Consider the following 23,295-nt stretch of genomic DNA (forward strand, 5'->3'; position numbering starts at 1 on the left):
CCCTGCCTGTCTCTCTGCCTGTCTCCCTCCTTGTCTCCCTGCCTGCCTCCCTCCCTGTCTCTCTGCCTGTTTCCCTCCCTGTCTCTCTGCCTGTCTCCCTCCCTCCCTGTCTCCCTGCCTGTCTCCCTGCCTGTCTTCCTCCCTGTCTCCCTCCCTCCCTCCCTGCCTGTCTCCCTCCCTGTCTGTCTCCCTGCCTGTCTCCCTGCCTGTCTCCCTCCCTGTCTCTCTGCCTGTCTCCCTGCCTGTCTCCCTGCCTGTCTCCCTCCCTGTCTCCCTGCCTGTCTCCCTGCCTCCCTCCCTCCCTCCCTGCCTCCCTGCATCCATGCCTCCCTCCCTCCCTCCCTCCCTACATCCCTCCCTCCCTGCCTCCCTCACTGTCTCCCTCCCTCCCTCCCTCCCCCCCTCCCTCCCTCCCTCCCTCCCTGCCTCCCTGCATCCCTGCATCCCTCCCTCCCTGCCTCCCTCACTGCCTCCCTCCCTCCCTGCCTCCTTGCCTGCCTCCCTCTCTCCCCCATCCCTCCCTCCCTGTCTCCCTGCCTCCCTGTCTCCCTCCCTGTCTCCCTGCCTCCCTGCCTCCCTCCCTCCCTCCCTCCCTGCCTCCCTCCCTGCCTCCCTCCCTCCCTGCCTCCTTGCCTGCCTCCGTGTCTCCCTGCCTCCCTGCCTCCCTTCTCCCTACCTCCCTGCCTGCCTCCCTCGCTCCCTGCCTCCCTCATCCAAGCAGCTAGTGGATCTGTTATCTTTGTACTAAAGAGATGCTGACATCCAACTGTCTGTATAATATTTTGTTCAGTCACAGATAGTGACACTGAAGTGCATTGGTTTATGACATTGAAGTAAAGTGGAGTCACATGTGGTGAAGATGACACACTAGAACAGAATTCTGGTTCAAATACAGTCATAATGATAAAAAACACACACCTTGTTTATACAGCAAAAGACGGGAAACTAATGAACTAAATGAATACCACTACCACTATGGGCGGCATAGTAAATTATGCTAAGACTTGTGAGTTGGAATTGTAACGAAATTCAGAATACACTTAAGAGGTATATAATTCTGGTGCATTTAAAGTCTCTTAATTGTGATGTGGCAATAATCTAAGATGAAGATATGGGTGGGTCAGGTGTTCTACTCCACAGGTGGCAAGCCTTCTAAGGGTGTCAGCATTCTAATTGCAAAAAAAGAATGTCTTTCAAACCTTCTAACTTGCATACTTACCAGGATGGCCAGGATGGTGGCGGTGTGATAGCCTCAGGATGGTTACAAAATGACACGTGTACCCTAATAAATGTACATGCACCTTAATACTTCACAAAACACCTTCCTCTCTTCCTTGGTGCCTGCGATATCCAGCTCTCTTCAGGGTCCCATAGTCATGGGCCGTTAATTTGGGTTTTCAATCCCTTACTAGACCGTTCTGGTAACCCTCTTCCCACAGACAGGCCTGCCGCAGCAGCAATGGTGGAATTATTTCACTTATGAACCTTAGCTCAGTGACTCTGGTTGCCACCATCTGGGAAGCTTTAAAGGCCACTTGTACGGGTTGGATAATTAGTTTCTCATCACCTGAAAAAACGAAAGAGCTCAAAGGAAAAGTCTAAGCTGTCTTTAGAGGTTAAAATACTGGAGGAGAAACATACTGTATGTCAGAGCCGTTGAACCTAGCCTTGAGAACCTCCCTCCTGTCTGTCAGGGCAGAGGGCAGAGGGCAGGGGGGATGTTAGCGCATAAGGGCAGAGGGCAGGTGGCAGGGGGGATGTTAGCGCATAAGGGCAAAGGGCAGGTGGCAGGGGGGATGTTAGCACATAAGGGCAGGGGGGATGTTAGCGCATAAGGGCAGAGGGGATGTTAGCGCATAAGGGCAGAGGGGATGTTAGGGCATAAGGGCAGAGGGGATGTTAGCGCATAAGGGCAGGGGGGATGTTAGCGCATAAGGGCAGGGGGGATGTTAGCGCATAAGGGCAGAGGGGATGTTAGCGCATAAGGGCAGAGGGGATGTTAGGGCATAAGGGCAGAGGGGATGTTAGCGCATAAGGGCAGAGGGCAGGTGGCAGGGGGGATGTTAGCGCATAAGGGCAGGGGGGATGTTAGCGCATAAGGGCAGGGGGGATGTTAGGGCATAAGGGCAGAGGGGATGTTAGCGCATAAGGGCAGAGGGCAGGTGGCAGGGGGGATGTTAGCGCATAAGGGCAGGGTGGATGTTAGCGAATAAGGGCAGAGGGGATGTTAGCGCATAAGGGCAGAGGGGATGTTAGCGCATAAGGGCAGGGGGGATGTTAGCGCATAAGGGCAGGGGGGATGTTAGCGCATAAGGGCAGGGGGGATGTTAGCGTATAAGGGCAAAGGGGATGTTAGCGCATAAGGGCAGAGGGCAGGTGGCAGAGGGGATGTTAGCGCATAAGGGCCGGAGGGCAGGTGGAAGGGGGGATGTTAGCGCATAAGGGCAGGGGGGATGTTAGCGCATAAGGGCAGAGGGGATGTTAGCGCATAAGGGCAGAGGGGATGTTAGGGCATAAGGGCAGAGGGGATGTTAGCGCATAAGGGCAGGGGGGATGTTAGCGCATAAGGGCAGGGGGGATGTTAGCGCATAAGGGCAGAGGGGATGTTAGCGCATAAGGGCAGAGGGGATGTTAGGGCATAAGGGCAGAGGGGATGTTAGCGCATAAGGGCAGAGGGCAGGTGGCAGGGGGGATGTTAGCGCATAAGGGCAGGGGGGATGTTAGCGCATAAGGGCAGGGGGGATGTTAGGGCATAAGGGCAGAGGGGATGTTAGCGCATAAGGGCAGAGGGCAGGTGGCAGGGGGGATGTTAGCGCATAAGGGCAGGGTGGATGTTAGCGAATAAGGGCAGAGGGGATGTTAGCGCATAAGGGCAGAGGGGATGTTAGCGCATAAGGGCAGGGGGGATGTTAGCGCATAAGGGCAGGGGGGATGTTAGCGCATAAGGGCAGGGGGGATGTTAGCGCATAAGGGCAAAGGGGATGTTAGCGCATAAGGGCAGAGGGCAGGTGGCAGAGGGGATGTTAGCGCATAAGGGCCTGAGGGCAGGTGGAAGGGGGGATGTTAGCGCATAAGGGCAGGGGGGATGTTAGCGCATAAGGGCAGAGGGGATGTTAGCGCAAAAGGGTAGAGGGGATGTTAGTGCATAAGGGCAGAGGGCAGGGGGGATGTTAGCACATACATTGAAGCAGATGGAGAAGCAACAGCCGATTCCAGCCATTAGAGATAGTAAGGGAGTATTTTTTAAAGTTTTACCTTTATTTAACTAGGCAAGTCAGTTAAGAACACATTCTTATTTGCAATGACAGCCTAGGAACAGTGGGTTAACTGCCTTGTCAGCTCAGGGATTTGAACTTGCAACCTTTTGGTTACTAGCCCAATGCTCTAAACACTAGGCTACCCTGCCGCCCCATTTCAATGTAATGCCAACAGAATAAATCAATCTTTCAGACAATTCTCTGCCACATTGTATGAGTCAGAGAGTACAGCAGGTGACAGCGACTGTTCTTTAAGAGCTTCCCACAGTCAATCTAGTGGATAAAGTTGGTTTGGACATCCCGATCAACCAGTTAGAAATTGACAACGCAATTATGAAAATGTCCTCTGGGAAAACGCCTGGCGATGACGGCTTGGGTATTGAAACCTACAAATGCTTTAAAAAAAACAGCGGTCCCCGATCCTTCTGAAATTATTTGATGAAGCACTAGAGTCCGAATCCATGCCCCCGTCCATGTGTCGAACCACTATCTTTCTGCTACCCAAGCCTAGTAAGGGTCCTTTAGAGGTGGACGTTTCCGCCCCTTAAGTCTGTTGAACAGCGACTATAAACTATTAACCAAGACCCTCAGGGCCTTACGCTTAGATACGGTAATCCCATCAATAATGAATCTAGACCAGATTGGGTTCATCCCAGGTCGTCTCTCTGTGAATAACAGGTGTAGGCTGTTTCATGTCATGTCTGAGGCTCACTCTCTTAAAACTCCAGCTGTAGCAGCATCCTTGGAAGCCATGAAGGCCTTTGACAGGATAGAATAGCCATACCTGTTTCATCCACTCACCAAGTTTGGCTTTGGTCCCATTAGCTGGGTCAGGATCATTATACAGTGAACTTGTCTCATCTGTCAAAATGAATGGTAGAGTGTCTGACTCATTTTGTCTCCACCGAGGTGTGAGACAGGGTTGCTTCGCTAGTCTCCTCCTATTTATTTTAGCCTTAGAACCCCCTGGCATGTGCGATACGTGCTGAAGAGACCGTCCCAGGTGTGCAATTTATGAACATGAGTTCAAATTGAATCTATACGCTGACGACATCCTACTCATCCTTAGTAACCCCGCAAATCTCCCTACCGGCAGTCTTAACAATGATTGACTCCTTTGGCTCCCTCTCAGGATACAAGATCAACTGGAGTAAGGGAGATGCTATACCTCTCAACATACACACATTTCAGGCTGACTTAGTGGGTTTCCCATTTGTTTGGATGACTAGTGGCATGAAGTATCTAGGAATGAATATAGTATCCCTCAGAACCAAGATATTCAGCCTAAATGGACCTAATGTATTACGTAGGCTAGCCTATGTCATCTCTTCCATCCCCTCTCCAAGTCCCACAGTCATGGTTTAAGGAGGTACAAACTCTCTCCTCGCAGTTCTATTATGGAACAATCAGAAACCAAGGATAGGGTACAGAAAACGGACAGTACCTAGATTCAAAGGTGGGGCGGGTGTCCCAGATGGATTCTTCTACTACTTGTCATATAATTCAAGATATCCCCTTATGTGGGCTTACAAATCAGAATCTAAGATCTGCAGCTGGGAGTGGTTGGAGGAGAGGATAGTGTCACGACACAGGTCCGTTTCACCTGTCATCAATGTGGTACTGCCCCAAACCCCGCTACTGCCCCAAACCCCCTACTGCCCCAAACCCCGCTACTGCCCCAAACCCCCTACTGCCCCAAACCCCGCTACTGCCCCAAACCCCCTACTGCCCCAAACCCCGCTACTGCCCCAAACCCCCTACTGCCCCAAACCCCCTACTGCCCCAAACCCCGCTACTGCCCCAAACCCAGCTACTGCCCCAAACCCCGCTACTGCCCCAAACTCCCTACTGCCCCAAACCCAGCTACTGCCCCAAACTCCCTACTGCCCCAAACCCAGCTACTGCCCCAAACCCCGCTACTGCCCCAAACTCCCTACTGCCCCAAACCCAGCTACTGCCCCAAACTCCCTACTGCCCCAAACCCAGCTACTGCCCCAAACTCCCTACTGCCCCAAACCCAGCTACTGCCCTTGACAGTGGAATTATCAGGTTCTCATGTAGCATAGTTAAGATGCTACACAGAAGGTTGGGTGTGAAAGATCTGTCTGTTCCATCCTGTCCTATCTGGCATAATCCCGTGTTTACAGCTGGGGGAAACACTTTGAATAGTAGACTCTGGCATAGCCACGGTATTTCATCTATTGGTCAGATTGTTAAAGGCAGAGTTTGGTTTGAGCGATTCTTCATTTTTAGCATAACTACAGTTTAAGACAGTCATATACAAAGTTGGTAAAATGGAGAATGCTGACTCTGCCTCTGGAACAGAGTTAGATCAGAACCTCAGGAAAGCTGCCTCCTCGACAGGAACTGGACCAAGCATTTATAGACCGTTGTTTTTTTCCACCCTAAACACATATTCCCCCATTCAGTTAGCATCACAATGGGAAACTATTCCCCCATTCAGTTAGCATCACAATGGGTCACTATTCCCCCATTCAGTTAGCATCACAATGGGAAACTATTCCCCCATTCAGTTAGCATCACAATGGTTCACTATTCCCCCATTCAGTTAGCATCACAATGGGAAACTATTCCCCCATTCAGTTAGCATCACAATGGTTCACTATTCCCCCATTCAGTTAGCATCACAATGGGAAACTATTCCCCCATTCAGTTAGCATCACAATGGTTCACTATTCCCCCATTCAGTTAGCATCACAATGGGTCACTATTCCCCCATTCAGTTAGCATCACAATGGGTCACTATCCCCCCATTCAGTTAGCATCACAATGGGTCACTATTCCCCCATTCAGCTAGCATCACAATGGGTCACTATTCCCCCATTCAGTTAGCATCACAATGGGTCACTATTCCCCCATTCAGATAGCATCACAATGGGTCACTATTCCCCCATTCAGATAGCATCACAATGGGTCACTATTCCCCCATTCAGTTAGCATCACAATGGGTCACTATTTCCTCATTCAGCTAGCATCACAATGGGTCACTATTCCCCCATTCAGTTAGCATCACAATGGGTCACTATTCCCCCATTCAGATAGCATCACAATGGGTCACTATTCCCCCATTCAGATAGCATCACAATGGGTCACTATTCCCCCATTCAGTTAGCATCACAATGGGTCACTATTTCCTCATTCAGATAGCATCACAATGGGTCACTATTACACAATTCAGTTCGCAATACAATGTGTCACTATTCCCCCATTCAGTTAGCATCACAATGGGTCACTATTCCCCCATTCAGATAACATCACAATGGGTCACTATTCCCCCATTCAGTTAGCATCACAATGGGTCACTATTTCCTCATTCAGATAGCATCACAATGGGTCACTATTACACAATTCAGTTCGCAATACAATGTGTCACTATTCCCCCATTCAGTTAGCATGTGTTAGGAAAAGATTATTCAGTACAAGATATTGTGCAGAGCCTATATCACCGCTGTACATATCCCAAATATCTCTCCATCTGTCTCTCTACCTCTAATATCTCTCCATCTGTCTCTCTACCACTAATATCTCTCCGTCTGTCTCTCTACCTCTAATATCTCTCCGTCTGTCTCTACCTCTAATATCTCTCCATCTGTCTCTCTACCTCTAATATCTCTCCATCTGTCTCTCTACCTCTAATATCTCTCCACCTCTAATATCTCTCCATCTGTCTCTCTACTTCTAATATCTCTCCATCTGTCTCTCTACCTCTAACATCTCTCCATCTGTCTCTCTACCTCTAATATCTCTCCATCTGTCTCTCTACCTCTAATATCTCTCCATCTGTCTCTCTACCTCTAATATCTCTCCATCTGTCTCTCTACCTCTAATATCTCTCCATCTGTCTCTCTACCTCTAATATCTCTCCATCTGTCTCTCTACCTCCTCAGACCACCAGAAGCTAGAGAGAGAGGCCCGTATCTGTCGCCTGCTCAAGCACTCCAACATCGGTGAGTCTTTCTCAACTAAACAACGCACAAACGCAATGACACCTGCCTATGCCTCAATGACATCAATGACACCTGCCTATGCCTCAATGACACCTGCCTATGCCTCAATGACACCTGCCTATGCCTCAATGACACCTGCCTATGCCTCAATGACACCTGCCTATGCCTCAATGACACCTGCCTATGCCTCAATGACACCTGCCTATGCCTCAATGACACCTGCCTATGCCTCAATGACACCTGCCTATGCTGCATTATAACCTTAAGTCTGCCTCGTCAATCTTCTATCTAATATATACAGATGTAGGATCTTAATTTGATCACTCTTTTGTTGCTGAGACTTTTCTGGCACAGCAGGAAATGCAAACTTGTAGTGTATTTGAGTTTTAAAAATGTTTTTTTTGATTTGCACTAACGAAAAATGTATCGACCACTACAACGTTTTTCATTAATTATAATCCACATAATAATTCACATTTCCTGTTGCTGCAGGATTATTTTCTGCTGTAGCAAACTGGCTCAAATTAAGATCCTACATCTGTATCAATATATCGATTTAAATCTATGTGCTGCACCATAAAGTCTGCAGCTTCAATCTTCAATCTATAAGGCGGCACCAACTTTTGATATCTCTGTCTTGTTTGACTATTCCACATTGAGTATCATGCTCAGTATCCAGGGTCTGGCCTCGGTGGTCTGGCCTCGGTGGTCTGGCCTCGGTGCGTTTACATTTTTCCTTCCGTTGTCATGCATTATTACTGGCCAAGTATGAATTAAAGGCTTGTTAATGTTTCTATGCATGCCGTGGAGTTTTTGCACCCTAATGATTTTCCAGTATTCACACTACCTGATTGTTCCCACTTCTTCTTGTTGCTTGTTCATTTTATTATTATCTATCCCTTGCTATCACCAGAACAAACAGCTCTTTCCATCCCTTGTTATCACCAGAACAAACAGCTCTTTTTATCCCTTGTTATCACCAGAACAAACAGCTCTTTTTATCCCTTGCTATCACCAGAACAAACAGCTCTTTTTATCCCTTGCTATCACCAGAACAAACAGCTCTTTCTATCCCTTGTTATCACCAGAACAAACAGCTCTTTTTATCCCTTGCTATCACCAGAACAAACAGCTCTTTTTATCCCTTGTTATCACCAGAACAAACAGCTCTTTTTATCCCTTGTTATCACCAGAACAAACAGCTCTTTTTATCCCTTGCTATCACCAGAACAAACAGCTCTTTTTATCCCTTGCTATCACCAGAACAAACAGCTCTTTCCATCCCTTGTTATCACCAGAACAAACAGCTCTTTTTATCCCTTGTTATCACCAGAACAAACAGCTCTTTTTATCCCTTATTATCACCAGAACAAACAGCTCTTTCTATCCCTTGTTATCACCAGAACAAACAGCTCTTTTTATCCCTTATTATCACCAGAACAAACAGCTCTTTCTATCCCTTGTTATCACCAGAACAAACAGCTCTTTTTATCCCTTATTATCACCAGAACAAACAGCTCTTTCTATCCCTTGTTATCACCAGAACAAACAGCTCTTTTTATCCCTTATTATCACCAGAACAAACAGCTCTTTCTATCCCTTGTTATCACCAGAACAAACAGCTCTTTCTATCCCTTGTTATCACCAGAACAAACAGCTCTTTTTATCCCTTATTATCACCAGAACAAACAGCTCTTTCTATCCCTTGTTATCACCAGAACAAACAGCTCTTTCTCTCCCTTGTTATCACCAGAACAAACAGCTCTTGTCCGTCCGTCAGATCTAGTGTCAAAGAAGCGCTCCTCTTCCTCTGTTTCTCTGAGCCTTATTCATAGACGCGGGACGTAGCGGTGCTAATCTGAAAACAAGGCTCCCCAAATTCTATCAGCATGTCGATTGTGCTACCAGGGCTGGCAAAACCCTAGACCACTGTTATTCTAACTTCCGCGACGCATATAAGGCCCTCCCCCGCCCTCCCTTCGGAAAAGCTGACCACGACTCCATTTTGTTGCTCCCAGCCTATAGACAGAAACTAAAACAGGAAGCACCAGAGGTCTGTTCAACGCTGGTCCGACCAATCGGATTCCACGCTTCAAGATTGCTTCGATCACGTGGACTGGGATATGTTCCGCATTGCGGCGAACAACAACATTGACGAATACGCTGATTCGGTGAGCGAGTTTATTAACAAGTGCATCGGTGATGTTGTACCCACAGCGTCTATTAAAACATTCCCCAACCAGAAACCGTGGATTGATGGCAGCATTCGCACAAAACTGAAAGCGCGAACCACTGCTTTAATCAGGGAAAGGTGACCGGAAACATGACCGAATACAAACAGTGTAGCTATTCCCTCCGCAAGGCAATCAAACAAGCTTAGCGTCAGAGACAAATTGGAGTCGCAATTCAACGGCTCAGACATGAGAGGTATGTGGCAGGGTCTACAGTCAATCACGGACTACAAAAGAAAAACCAGCCCCGTCGTGGATCACGATGCCTTGCTCCCAGACAGACTTAACAACTTTTTTGCTCGCTTTGAGGACAATTCAGTGCCACTGACACGGCGCGCTACCAAAACCCGTGGGCTCTCCTTCACTGTAGCCAATGTGAGGAAAACATTTAAACGTGTTAACCGTCGCAAGGCTGCAGGCCCAGACAGCATCCCCGGCCGCGTCCTCAGAGCATGCGCAGACCAGCTGGCTGGTGTGTTTACAGATATATTCAATCAATCCTTATCCCAGTCTGCTGTCCCCACATGCTTCAAGAGGGCCACCATTGTTCCTGTTCCCAAGAAAGCTAAGGTAACTGAGCTAAACGACAATCGCCTCGTAGCACTCACTTCTGTCATCATGAAGTGCTTTGAGAGACTAGTCAAGGACCATATCACCTCCACCCTACCTGACACCCTAGACCCACTCCAATTTGCTTACCGCCCCAATAGGTCCACAGACGACGCAATCGCCATCACACTGCACACTGCCCTAACCCATCTGGACAAGAGGAATAGCTATGTAAGAATGCTGTTCATCGATTACAGCTCAGCATTTAACACCATAGTACCCTCCATACTCGTCGTTAAGCTCGAGACCCTGGGTCTCGACCCCGCCCTGTGCAACTGGGTCCTGGACTTCCTGACGGGCCGACCCCGGGTGGTGAGGGTAGGAAACAACATCTCCACCCCACTGATCCTCAACACTGGGTCCCCACAAGGGTGCGTTCTCAGCCCTCTCCTGTACTCCCTGTTCACCCACGACTGCGTGGCAATGCACACCTCCAACTCAATCATCAAGTTTGCAGACGACACTACAGTGGTAGGCTTACCTCAGGAGGCTGAAGAAATTTGGCTTGTCACCAAAAACACTCACAGACTTTTACAGATGCACAATCGAGAGCATCCTGTCGAGTTGTATCACCGCCTCACCGGGTGCAAACGCATCACCGGGTGCAAACTACCTGCCCTCCAGGACACCTACACCACCCGATGTCACAGGAAGGCCAAAAAGATCATCAAGGACAACAACCACCTGAGCCACTGCCTGTTCACCCCGCTATCATCCAGAAGGCGAGGTCAGTACAGGTGCATCAAAGCTGGGACCGAGAGACTGAAAAACAGCTTCTATCTCAAGGCCATCAGACTGTTAAACAGCCATCAATGACATTGATTGGCTGCTGCCAACATACTGACTCAACTCCAGCCACTTTAATAATGGAAAAATTGATGTAATCAATTTATCACTAGCCACTTTATATTATATAATGTTTTCATACCCTACATAACTCATCTCATATGTATATACTGTACGCTATACCATCTTCTACATCTTGCCATCTTTATGTAATGTATCACAAGCCACTTTAAATAATGCCACTTCATATAATGTTTTCATACCCTACATTACTCATCTCATATGTATATACTGTACTCATTTCCATCTACTGCATCTTGCCTATGCCGTTCGGCCATCACTCATTTATACATTTTTATGTACATATTCGTATTCATTCCTTTACACTTGTGTGTATAAGGTAGTTGTTGTGAAATTGTTAGGTTATATTACTTGTTAGATATTACTGCACGGTCGGAACTAGAAGCACAAGCATTTCGCTACACTTGCATTAACACCTGCTAACCATGTGTATGTGACAAATAACATTTGATTTGATTAGCTGAGGATGCAGCAGCAGCAGCCACTGTTAAATCTGCACTGGACCTTTACTGGTGTTAGTGGACCCATATAGACATCTGTAGCGCGAACCACATTCTTTTTTCAGCATCTCTGCTTTGTCAATAAAGATAGTTGTATAATTAAGAACAAGATTCAATAGTTGGAATTGTAAGAGTTGTTTCCCTGTCCCTTTCTCTGGAATTGTCATTCCGATGGAATGTCACGCCCTGACCATAGTTTGCTTTGTATGTTTATATGTTTTGTTTGGTCAGGGTGTGATGTGAGTGGGCATTCTATGTTGTATGTCTAGTTTGTCTGTTTCTATGTGTTTGGCCTGATATGGTTCTCAATCAGAGGCAGGTGTCAGTCGTTGTCTCTGATTGGGAGCCATATTTAGGTAGCCTGTTTGTCATTGTGTGTTGTGGGTGATTGTTCCTGTGTCTGTGTCTTACCATACTGGACTGTTTCGTTTTCGTTTGTTCACTTTGTTGTTTTTTTGTTTCAGTGTTCTATTTCTTTATTAAAATATGGACACTTACCACGCTGCGCATTGGTCCTCCGATCCTTCCTACTACTCCTCCTCAGAAGAGGAGGAAGACGAGCGTAACATGGAATTCAGAAAATAACAAAACCCTGTTTTTAAACATTTACATCAAAAGGTGCAAAGTTATGGGCAAAGACACAACACATCCACATCAAATTAAATATTTTTCTTGATTAAATAAAATGGAAAACAACCCCTTTTTGTGCAGTATTAATTTACCATCCTTACAAACCACTTCATGTAAATGTACATTACTGTGTTGTACATGGGCTGGTCATCTAGGTTAGTACCTGTAGACTTTCTATCACCATGGAGATAAAACAATACAATACATTAACTGAGTACATTGAGACATCAAGTGGTTTGTGGTTATTTGATGATATGATGTGATGTATTTATATTTATTATGGATTATATCATGGATTATGGATTTATTATGATGATGTGATGTGATGATATGATGTGATGATGTGGCTCAGTTGGTAGAGCATGCCAGGGTTGTGGGTTCGATTCCCATGTGGGACCAGTATGAAAATGTATACACTCACTACTGTAAGTTGCTGTGGATGAGAGCGTCTGCTAACATGGAAAAAGAATGAACAGACCGTTTCAGTTTTCACATAGAAATAAATTGTATTTGCAAAGTATTTAAAGAAACATATATCAAGCAAGTATTTTTTATATTACACAAGTATTATCATATTAACTGTTTTGTACAGATAATTATCAGACTCAAGTTACAAATGCTGGTAAACTCTCAAATATATTTAGGTTCTCAAAAATTGCAGCAGTAGTGCACTGGGCCTTTACTAGTCCTGTGTTAGAGGACCGATATATATTTTCTGCAGCACCCCACCTCCCAACTACTTCCCTTATACACTTGTTCACTCTCATTTAAATGCCATGATGTGTTTGAAATCAGAGCGTTTATTTTTTTTAAATGTTTTTCCTTGCATTGATCATGATATGTGGTTGTTTTAGCTACTTTAGTTGAATGCACCGATTGACACTGAAAAAGAATGTCTGCTACAGTAAATTACTAAATGTGAATGTGTAGAGATTTGATTTGACCTCCCATGGCTTCTCTCCCTCTCGCTCTCTCTCTCTCTCTCTCTCTGTCTCTCTCTCTCGCTCTCTCTCTCTCTCTCTCTCTCTCTCTCTCTCTGTCTCTCTCTCTCTGTCTCTCTCTCTCTCTCTCGCTCTCCTTCTCTCTTTCAGTCCGTCTCCATGACAGTATATCAGAGGAAGGATTCCACTACCTCCTGTTTGACTTGTAAGTTATTCATCTCCTCCACCTCTTTAAACCTCTTTCTTCCCTCTATCCTCTCATACAATACACACCACTCACTCTTCTCCCTTTTACCCGAGGTTCAGCCCGTTAGCCATACTAGCTTTAGTTTCCATGGTAATGGCTGGGACGGGGGGGGTGAGAGGATGAGAGAGATACAAAGAGTGAGAGAGGAGGGTTGACGGGGGTCCTGGTGTCGCGATCCGGAGCGAGAGGTGCCCCCCCCCCCCCCCCGACTGAGCAGAAATCAGATGAGCTGCTCTCTGATTGGCTAATGAGCTCATCTCTGATTGGTTTGCAGGGTGACTGGAGGGGAGTTGTTTGAGGACATCGTAGCCAGAGAGTACTACAGTGAGGCTGATGCCAGGTAAGAAATACATCTGTCTGTCTACCTCTGTCAACCTGGCTGACAAATACATTACATGGCCAAAAGTATGTGCACACCCCTTCAAATGAGTGGATTCAGGTATTTCAGCCACACCCGTTGCTGATAGGTGTATATAATCGAGCACACAGCCATGCAATCTCCATAGACAAACATCGACAGTAGAATAGCCAGTACTGAAGAGCTCAGTGCCTTTCAATGTGTCACTGTCATAGAAAGCGACCTTTCCTACAAGTCAGTTTGTCAAATTTCTGCCCTGCTAGAGCTGCCCGGGTCAACTGTAAGTGCTGTTATTGTGAAGTGGGAACATCTAGGACCAGAAATGGCTCAGCCGCAAAGTGGTAGGCCACACAAGGTCACAGAACAAGACCATGTAAAAATTGTCTGTCCTCGGTTGCAACACTCACTACCAAGGTCCAAACTGCCTCTGGAAGTAACGTCAGCTCAAGAGCAGCCACGTACAAGCCTAAGATCACCATTCGCAGTGCCAAGCGACGGCTGGAGTGGTGTAAAGTTCGCCGCCATTGGACTGGAGCTGTGGAAATGTGTTCTCTGGAGTGATGAATCACGCTTCACCATCTGGCAGTCCGACGGACAAATCTGGGTTTGGCGGATGCCTGGAGAACACTACCTGCCCCAATGCATAGTGCCAACTGTTAAGTGCCCGACCTCACTAATGCTCTTGTGGCTGAATGGAAGCAAGTCCCAGCAGCAATGTTCCAACATCTAGTGGAAAGCCTTCCCAGAAAAGTGGAGGCTGTTATAGCAGCAAAGGGGGGAACAACTCCATATTAATGCCTATGATTTTGGAATGAGATATTCGACGAGCAGGTATCCACATACTTTTGGCCATGCAGTGTACATCTTTATACCTCTACCTGGCTGACACATACACCTCTCTATCTGTCTACCTGGCTGACAAATACATCTCTCTATCTGTCTACCTGGCTCAAAAATACATCTCTCTGTCTACCTATCTGTCTACCTCTCTCTCTCTCTCTGTGTGTTTTCCTCCCTTTCTCTTTCTGTTTTCCCCTCTCCTCTATGTCTGTCTCTGTTCCATGTTTGCCCTCTCTTCTGTCCTCTATTTCTCTCTCTGTTCCATGTTTCCTGTCTCTTCTGTCCTCTATTTCTCTCTCTGTTCCATGTTTCCTGTCTCTTCTGTCCTCTATTTCTCTCTCTGTTCCATGTTTGCCCTCTCTTCTGTCCTCTATTTCTCTCTCTGTTCCATGTTTGCTGTCTCTTCTGTCCTCTATTTCTCTCTCTGTTCCATGTTTGCTGTCTCTTCTGTCCTCTATTTCTCTCTCTGTTCCATGTTTGCCCTCTCTTCTGTCCTCTATTTCTCTCTCTGTTCTATGTTTTCTGTCTCTTCTGTCCTTTTTTTCTCTATCCTTTCTGTCTCACTTTCTCCCTCCATCTCCCTTTCTTGTTCTCCTTTTGCTATCCCACTCTCCTTTGCGTCTTCCATCCATACCCTTTCTTTCTCTTTCTCGTTCTTTTTCTCCTTCCCTAGCTTTCTCTCTCTCTTGCTTGCTTGTGCTCTCTCCTTCACTCTTGGGTCGTTCCATGTTATTTCATCAAGCCATGACACCCACCATCTCAGATTGTTCTGACATCCTTGCTGTACTTCGAAACAGATAAGATTAGCATTCCTGCAGAATTATTTTATTGAAAAAGAATTGATCTCAGAGAAATAAAGCTAATTGATTACACCCAAATGCAATAATATTCCATAATAATATTCAATAAATATAGTACATAACATCCGATCTGGACCCCAAAAAATTCTAACAATGAATTAGACATGAGGATTCCAAAGAATGGTCAAAGGCCTCCCACGGACCCCCACACCACACGCCAATCCCACCCCAACAATGAGTGTACAGTATCAGTTCTCTGTGTCTGACAAGTAGTATGGAACTGCGGCTTTGAGTATTATTTCTTCATCCTATGTAAATAAATCTGAATTTGGTGATGTTTCTTCCCCCCAGTTCAGAGAAATTAGTAATGGAAGTTGTTATGTTTATGTCCCATCCTACACCCTGATATTACCAGGTTCTGACCACTAGATGGTGCTGTTCCTGCTATTAGGTGATTTTTATTTTATTCCCCCACACTCAATGTTAAAGTTCATCCAAGTTACAAAATTACATTTTGGTTTGCTCACCCTGTAAGCAGTCTATGGACAAGTTATGACAGCAAGCCATGCTTTGGTTTTGTTTACCTAGCCACTGTTTCAAATGTAAACTTTTTAGCATTTGTCGTTTTTCTACACTTTGTAACGTTACAGTTTTCAGTTTTCTTAACTTCATAACTCTCCATATTCTTGCAATTTCTGTCCAAAAGGAAAAGGCTTGCTGTCGCACAAGGTTAGCAGCAAAATTTTGCGACAGAATGTCTAGCTGTGCCACTAGAGATTCTGGGTTCGAGTCCAGAATCGGTCGCCAGGTGTACGGTGTTTCTTCCGACACATTGGTGTGACTGGCTTCCGGGTTAGGTGGGCATTGTGTCAAGAAGCAGTGCGGCTTGGTTAGGTTGTGTTTCGGGGGACGCACGGCTCTCGACCTTCGCCTTTTCCGAGTCAGTACGGGAGTTGCAGCGATGAGACAAGACTGTAACTACCAATTGGATACCACGAAATTGGGGAGAAAAAAGGGGTAATTATTTTTTCTTTTTTTTATAATAAAAAATAAATTTCCTCATCAATCTACACACAATACCCCATAATGGCATTTTTGCAAATGTATATTTTTATTTATTTAAATACCTTATTTACATAAGTATTCAGACCCTTTTCTATGCTCAGGTGCATCCTGTTTCCATTGATCATCCTTGAGATGTTACTACAACTTGTTTGGAATCTACATTTGGTAAATTCAATTGATTGGACATGATTTGCAAAGGCACACACCTCTCTAGTTGACTGTGCATGTCAGAGCAAAATCAAGCCATGAGGTTGAAGGAATTGAGCCGTAGAGCTCCGAGACAGGATTGTGAAGAGTCACAGATCTAGGGAAGGGTAACAAAAAAGGTCTGCAGCATTGAAGGTCACCAATAACACAATGACCTCCATCATTCTTAAATGGAAGAAGTTTGGAACCACCAAGACTCTTCCTTGAGCTGGCTGCCCGGCGAAACTGAGCAAATGGGGGAGAAGGACCTTGGTCAGGGAGGTGACCAAGAACCCGATGGTCACTCTGACAGAGCTCCAGAGTTCCTCTGTGGAGATGGGAGAACCTTCCAGAAGGACAGCCATCTCTGCCATGACTCCACCAATCAGGGCGTTATGGTAGAGTGGCCAGACGGAAGCCACTCCTCAGTAAAAAGCACATGGCAGCCCGCTTGGAGTTTGCCAAAAGGCACCTAAAGAACTCTCAGACCATGAGAAACAAGATTCTCTGGTCTGATGAAACCAAGATCTAACTATTTGGCCTGAATGACAAGCATCATGTCTGGAGGAAACCTGTCACCATCACTACGGTGGAGCATGGTGGTGGCAGCGTCATGCTGTGGGGATATTTTTCAGCGGCAGGGACTGGGAGAATAGTCAGGATCGAGGGAAAGATGAACGAAGCAAAGTACAGAGAGATCCTTGATGAAATCCTGATACAGAGCGCTCAGGACCTCAGACTGGGTCGAAGGTTCACCTTCCAACAGGACAGTGACCCTAAGCACACAGCCAAGACAATGCAGGAGGGGCCTCGGGACAAGTCTCTGAATGTCCTTGAGTGGCCGAGCCAGAGCCCAGACTTGAACCCGATCGAACATCTCTGGAGAGACCTGAAAATAGCTGTGCAGCAACACTCCCCATCCAACCTGACAGAGCTTGAGAGGATCAGCAGAGAAGAATGGGAGAAACTCCCCAAATACAGGGGTGCCAAGCTTGTACCGTCATACCCAAGAAGACTCATGGTTGTAATTGTTGCCAAAGGTGCTTCAACATTGTACTGACTAAAGGGTCTGAATACTTATGTAAATGTAATATTTCAGTGTTTTATTTTTTATACATTAGAAAACATTTCTAAAAAACTGATTTTGCTTTGTCATTATGGGGTATAGCGTGTAGGGAAAAAACCATCTAAATACATTTTAGAATAAGGCTGTAACGTAACAAAATGTGGGGAAAAAATAGGGGTCTGTATACTTTCCAAATGTACTGTATATATATATATATACATACACACAGTTCCTTCAGAAAGTATTCACACCCCTCGACTTTTTCCACATTTTGTTGTGTTACAACCTGAATAAAAAATTGCTTAAATTCAGATTTTTGACCACACACCACACACCACACACCACACACCACACACCATACCCCACACACCACACACCACACACCACACACCACACACCACACACCATACCCCACACACCACACAAACCACACCATACCCCACACACCACACACCACACACCACACACCACACACCACACACCACACACCACACACCACACACCACACACCACACACCACACACCACACACCACACACCACACACCACACACCACACACCACACACCACATACCACACACCACACACCACACACCACACACCACACACCACACACCACACACCACACACCACACACCACACACCACACACCATACCCCACACACCACACACCACACACCACACACCATACCCCACACACCACACACCACACACCACACACCACACACCATACCCCACACACCACACACCACACGCCACACACCACACACCATACCCCACACACCACACACCACACACCACACACCACACACCACACACCATACCCCACACACCACACACCACACACCATACCCCACACACCACACACCACACACCACACACCACACACCACACACCACACACCACACACCATACCCCACACACCACACACCACACACCACACACCACACACCGCACACCGCACACCGCACACCACACACCACACACCACACACCACACACCACACCCCACACACCACACACCACACACCATACCCCACACACCACACACCACACACCACACCCCACACCCCATAAAGTCAAAGTGGAATTATGTTTTTAGACATTTTTACAAATTAATTAAACATTTGAAGCTGAAATGTCTACAGTCAATAAATATTCAACCCCTTTGTTATGGCAAGTCACGTAATAAGTTAACAAGTCACGTAATAAGTTAACAAGTCACGTAATAAGTTGCATGGACTCAGTGTGTGGTTAACATGATTTTTTTTATAGACTACCTCATCTCTGTACCCCACACATACAATTATCTGTAAGGTGCCTCAGTCGAGCAGTGAATTTCAAACACAGATTCAACCACAATCTGTGGGCGACTTTTGACAATTTTTGGGGAATCTTCATGTCTTACTCATTGTTAGAATTTTGGGGCTTCCAAATCAGATGTTATGTACTGTATTTATTGAATATTAGGGCAGGGCGGGACAGGGCGGGGCTGGATAGGGCGTGGCAGGACAGGGCGGGGCATTGCAGGGCAGGGCGGGGCTGGATAGGGCGGGGCAGGGCAGGGTGGGGCATTGCAGGGCAGGGCGGTGCAGGGCAGGGTGGGGTGGGGGCAGGGCAGGGTGGGGGCAGGGCGGGGCAGGGAAGATGTGTGTGTGTGTGGATGGGTAAGAGGTGTGTGTGTGTGTGTGTGTGTGTGTGTGTGTGTGTGTGTGTGTGTGTGTGTGTGTGTGTGTGTGTGTGTGTGTGTGTGTGTGTGTGTGTGTGTGTGTGTGTGTGTGTGTGTGTTTGTGTGTGTGTGGACGGGTAAGCGAGATGTGTGTGTGTGGACGGGTAAGAGGTGTGTGTGTGTGTGTGTGTGTGTGTGTGTGTGTGTGTGTGTGTGTGTGTGTGTGTGTGTGTGTGTGTGTGTGTGTGTGTGTGTGTGTGTGTGTGTGTGTGTGTGGGTGTGTGTGTGTGTGGATGGGTAAGAGGTGTGTGTGTGTGTGTGTGTGTGAAAGTTGGGGTGTCTGTTAAACTATGAGTGAAGGCAGGTGTCTCTACTGGACTGTATGTTGTAACTTTAATGTGTTACAGAGTTAATGTTTAAGTTAATTCATTGAGCTGTATCTAAAGATATTTCTTTACAGTTATTTACATATGTAATTGTATTGGTTAGTATTGAATTACGCTTTTGACTGCAAGTTCCAGAATGCCTTGCAACAGGAAGTAGAGAGTGAACGCTAGTTAAGTGCAATTGACAGGTGATTATTTTGAATGCCTCCTTTGCGCTAGCATCTTACTGGCATTGCTCTGTAGAATCTAAAGTTGTTCAATGTAACGTGATCAAGTATTATTACTAAAAGAAGTTTTCATATCAAACCCGACGTGCCGAGTCATTACTTTGAAGATAGTTATTCTATACTGTAAATTGTACTGTAAAGGAAGTGTGTGTGTGTGTGTGTGTGTGTGTGTGTGTGTGTGTGTGTGTGTGTGTGTGTGTGTGTGTGTGTGTGTGTGTGTTTGTGTGTGTGTGGATGGGTAAGAGAGGAGTGTGTGTGTGTGTGGACGGGTAAGAGGTGTGTGTGTGTGAAAGTTGGGGTGTCTGTTAAACTATGAGTGAAGGCAGGTGTCTGTACTGTACTGTAAATTATACTGTAAATGAAGACATGTGTCTGTACTGTACTGTAAATGATACTGTAAATGAAGACATTTGTCTCTACTGGACTGTAAATTGTACTGTAAAGGAAGGCAGGTGTCTGTACTGTAAATGGTACTGTAAATGAAGGCAGGTGTCTGTACTGTACTGTAAATGGTACTGTAAATGAAGGCAGGTGTCTGTACTGTACTGTAAATGGTACTGAAAATGAAGGCAGGTGTCTGTACTGTAATGTAAATGGTACTGTAAATGAAGGCATGTGTCTGTACTGTACTGTAAATGGTACTGAAAATGAAGGCAGGTGTCTGTACTGTACTGTAATTGATATTGTAAATAAAGGCAGGCTTCTCTACTGTACTGTAGTTGATACTGTAAATGAAGGCAGGTGTCTGTACTGTACTGTAAACGATACTGTAAATGAAGGCAGGTGTCTGTACTGTACTGTAAACGATACTGTAAATGAAGGCAGGTGTTTGTACTGTACTGTAAATGTGCTGTACTGTATTTGAGAGAACACAACTGTACTGTACTGTAAATGTGCAGTACTGTATCTGAGACAACACAAGTCTCTGAATTTTGCTGGTGTGTGCGTGTCTCTGTGTGTGTGTGTGTGTGTGTGTGTGTGTGTGTGTGTGTGTGTGTGTGTGTGTGTGTGTGTGTGTGTGTGTCAGTCAGTCATCCAGGTCAGCCCTGCCCCCTTTTTCATAGGAGATCAGTAATAAGTTGGTCTTTAATTAGCTGACATAATTAGTCACACACTCAGATCATTTGTTTTAATAGCTTCAAATGTTTTTTTGCCGTCATGTACTGGTGTTGCCATGACAAAACACACAGGATGTAAAGTGTTTTCTGTTATTAAACACAAGATAAATGATTTCCGCTTTAATAGGCATGTGGAAAAGCCTTTTGGGAGCCCTAAGCAAGATTTGGTTGGGGGGGGGGGGGGGGGGGGGGGAGGGGGCTCCACCTCGCAGCAAAACATTTTAATGGCTCTCCTCTTGAGAGCAACATGTGTTTTTGAAGTTAAGTTTTACACACATTTTGTAATGACTTATGCCATGTTAAAATGACTATAAAAAGCACTTTCCCCGTTGGTATTCAGCCATGATTACTACAAGTCGCATACGTAGCTTATGCCTGAAAGCGGCCCTGTTGAAAGCTCAATGCACAGCATAATAACTAGAATACAATCACTATCTGATTGAGACGCAAGGACTACATCCAGGGATTCCACTTCCCAGTGTCTGTTTTCTGTCCTTCTGAGACCAGAGCAACATTGTGGCTCAAGACGGCTGACCCAGTCACATATGTGGGCAGTCTGAAGAGAGCAACTCTGGTTGATCTGTCTTCCTTAGGGTCTGAGAGAGAGAGGAGAGAGGTCTACCCCTACAGTATAATGTATATCTGTCTCTACTCCTATAATGTATTAGTCACGTTATATCCTGCTGTTAGTCACATTATATCCTACTATTAGTCACGTTATATCCTGCTATTAGTCACGTTATATCCTGCTATTAGTCACAGTATATCCTGCTATTAGTCACATTATATCCTGCTATTAGTCACAGTATATCCTGCTATTAGTCACATTATATCCTGCTCTTAGTCACAGTGTATCCTGCTATTAGTCACAGTATATCCTGCTATTAGTCACGTTATATCCTGCTATTAGTCACAGTATATCCTGCTATTAGTCACGTTATATCCTGCTATTAGTCACAGTATATCCTGCTATTAGTCACATTATATCCTGCTATTAGTCACAGTGTATCCTGCTATTAGTCACAGTGTATCCTGCTATTAGTCACGTTATATCCTGCTATTAGTCCCATTATATCCTGCTATTAGTCACAGTATATCCTGCTATTAGTCACAGTATATCCTGCTATTAGTCACATGATATCCTGCTATTAGTCACAGTGTATCCTGCTATTAGTCACAGTGTATCCTGCTATTAGTCACGTTATATCCTGCTATTAGTCCCATTATATCCTGCTATTAGTCACATTATATCCTGCTATTAGTCCCAATATATCCTGCTATTAGTCACAGTATATCCTGCTATTAGTCCCATTATATCCTGCTATTAGTCACAGTGTATCCTGCTATTAGTCACAGTATATTCTGCTATTAGTCACAGTATATCCTGCTATTAGTCACATTATATCCTGCTATTAGTCACAGTGTATCCTGCTATTAGTCACAGTGTATCCTGCTATTAGTCACGTTATATCCTGCTATTAGTCCCATTATATCCTGCTATTAGTCACAGTATATCCTGCTATTAGTCACAGTATATCCTGCTATTAGTCACATTATATCCTGCTATTAGTCACAGTGTATCCTGCTATTAGTCACAGTGTATCCTGCTATTAGTCACGTTATATCCTGCTATTAGTCCCATTATATCCTGCTATTAGTCACATTATATCCTGCTATTAGTCCCAATATATCCTGCTATTAGTCACAGTATATCCTGCTATTAGTCCCATTATATCCTGCTATTAGTCACAGTGTATCCTGCTATTAGTCACGTTATATCCTGCTATTAGTCCCAATATATCCTGCTATTAGTCACATTATATCTTGCTATTAGTCCCATTATATCCTGCTATTAGTCACAGTATATCCTGCTATTAGTCACAGTATATCCTGCTATTAGTCACAGTATATCCTGCTATTAGTCACAGTATATCCTGCTATTAGTCCCAATATATCCTGCTATTAGTCCCAATATATCCTGCTATTAGTCACAGTATATCCTGCTATTAGTCACAGTATATCCTGCTATTAGTCACGTTATATCCTGCTATTAGTCACAGTATATCCTGCTATTAGTCCCAATATATGCTGCTATTAGTCCCAATATATCCTGCTATTAGTCCCATTATATCCTGCTATTAGTCACAGTATATCCTGCTATTAGTCACGTTATATCCTGCTATTAGTCCCAGTATATCCTGCTATTAGTCCCATTATATCCTGCTATTAGTCACAGTGTATCCTGCTATTAGTCACGTTATATCCTGCTATTAGTCCCAATATATCCTGCTATTAGTCACATTATATCTTGCTATTAGTCCCATTATATCCT

The 23,295-nt window shown here is 45.4% G+C and overlaps 1 protein-coding gene across 1 annotated transcript in view; it reads left to right on the forward strand.

The window, feature by feature from the left end:
* The window catches only part of LOC120062966 (calcium/calmodulin-dependent protein kinase type II subunit beta-like), a 71,483-nt gene that overhangs the window by 19,033 nt on the left and 29,155 nt on the right, over nucleotides 1-23,295 (forward strand). Inside the window, exons 3-5 of the mRNA XM_039013019.1 lie at nucleotides 7,166-7,225; nucleotides 13,154-13,208; nucleotides 13,525-13,590. Coding sequence (XP_038868947.1) covers nucleotides 7,166-7,225; nucleotides 13,154-13,208; nucleotides 13,525-13,590 — 181 coding nt within the window. The remainder of the gene's footprint in view (nucleotides 1-7,165; nucleotides 7,226-13,153; nucleotides 13,209-13,524; nucleotides 13,591-23,295) is intronic.

Source organism: Salvelinus namaycush, chromosome 18 (genome assembly GCF_016432855.1).
Source record: "Salvelinus namaycush isolate Seneca chromosome 18, SaNama_1.0, whole genome shotgun sequence".
Classification (NCBI taxonomy): domain Eukaryota; kingdom Metazoa; phylum Chordata; class Actinopteri; order Salmoniformes; family Salmonidae; genus Salvelinus; species Salvelinus namaycush.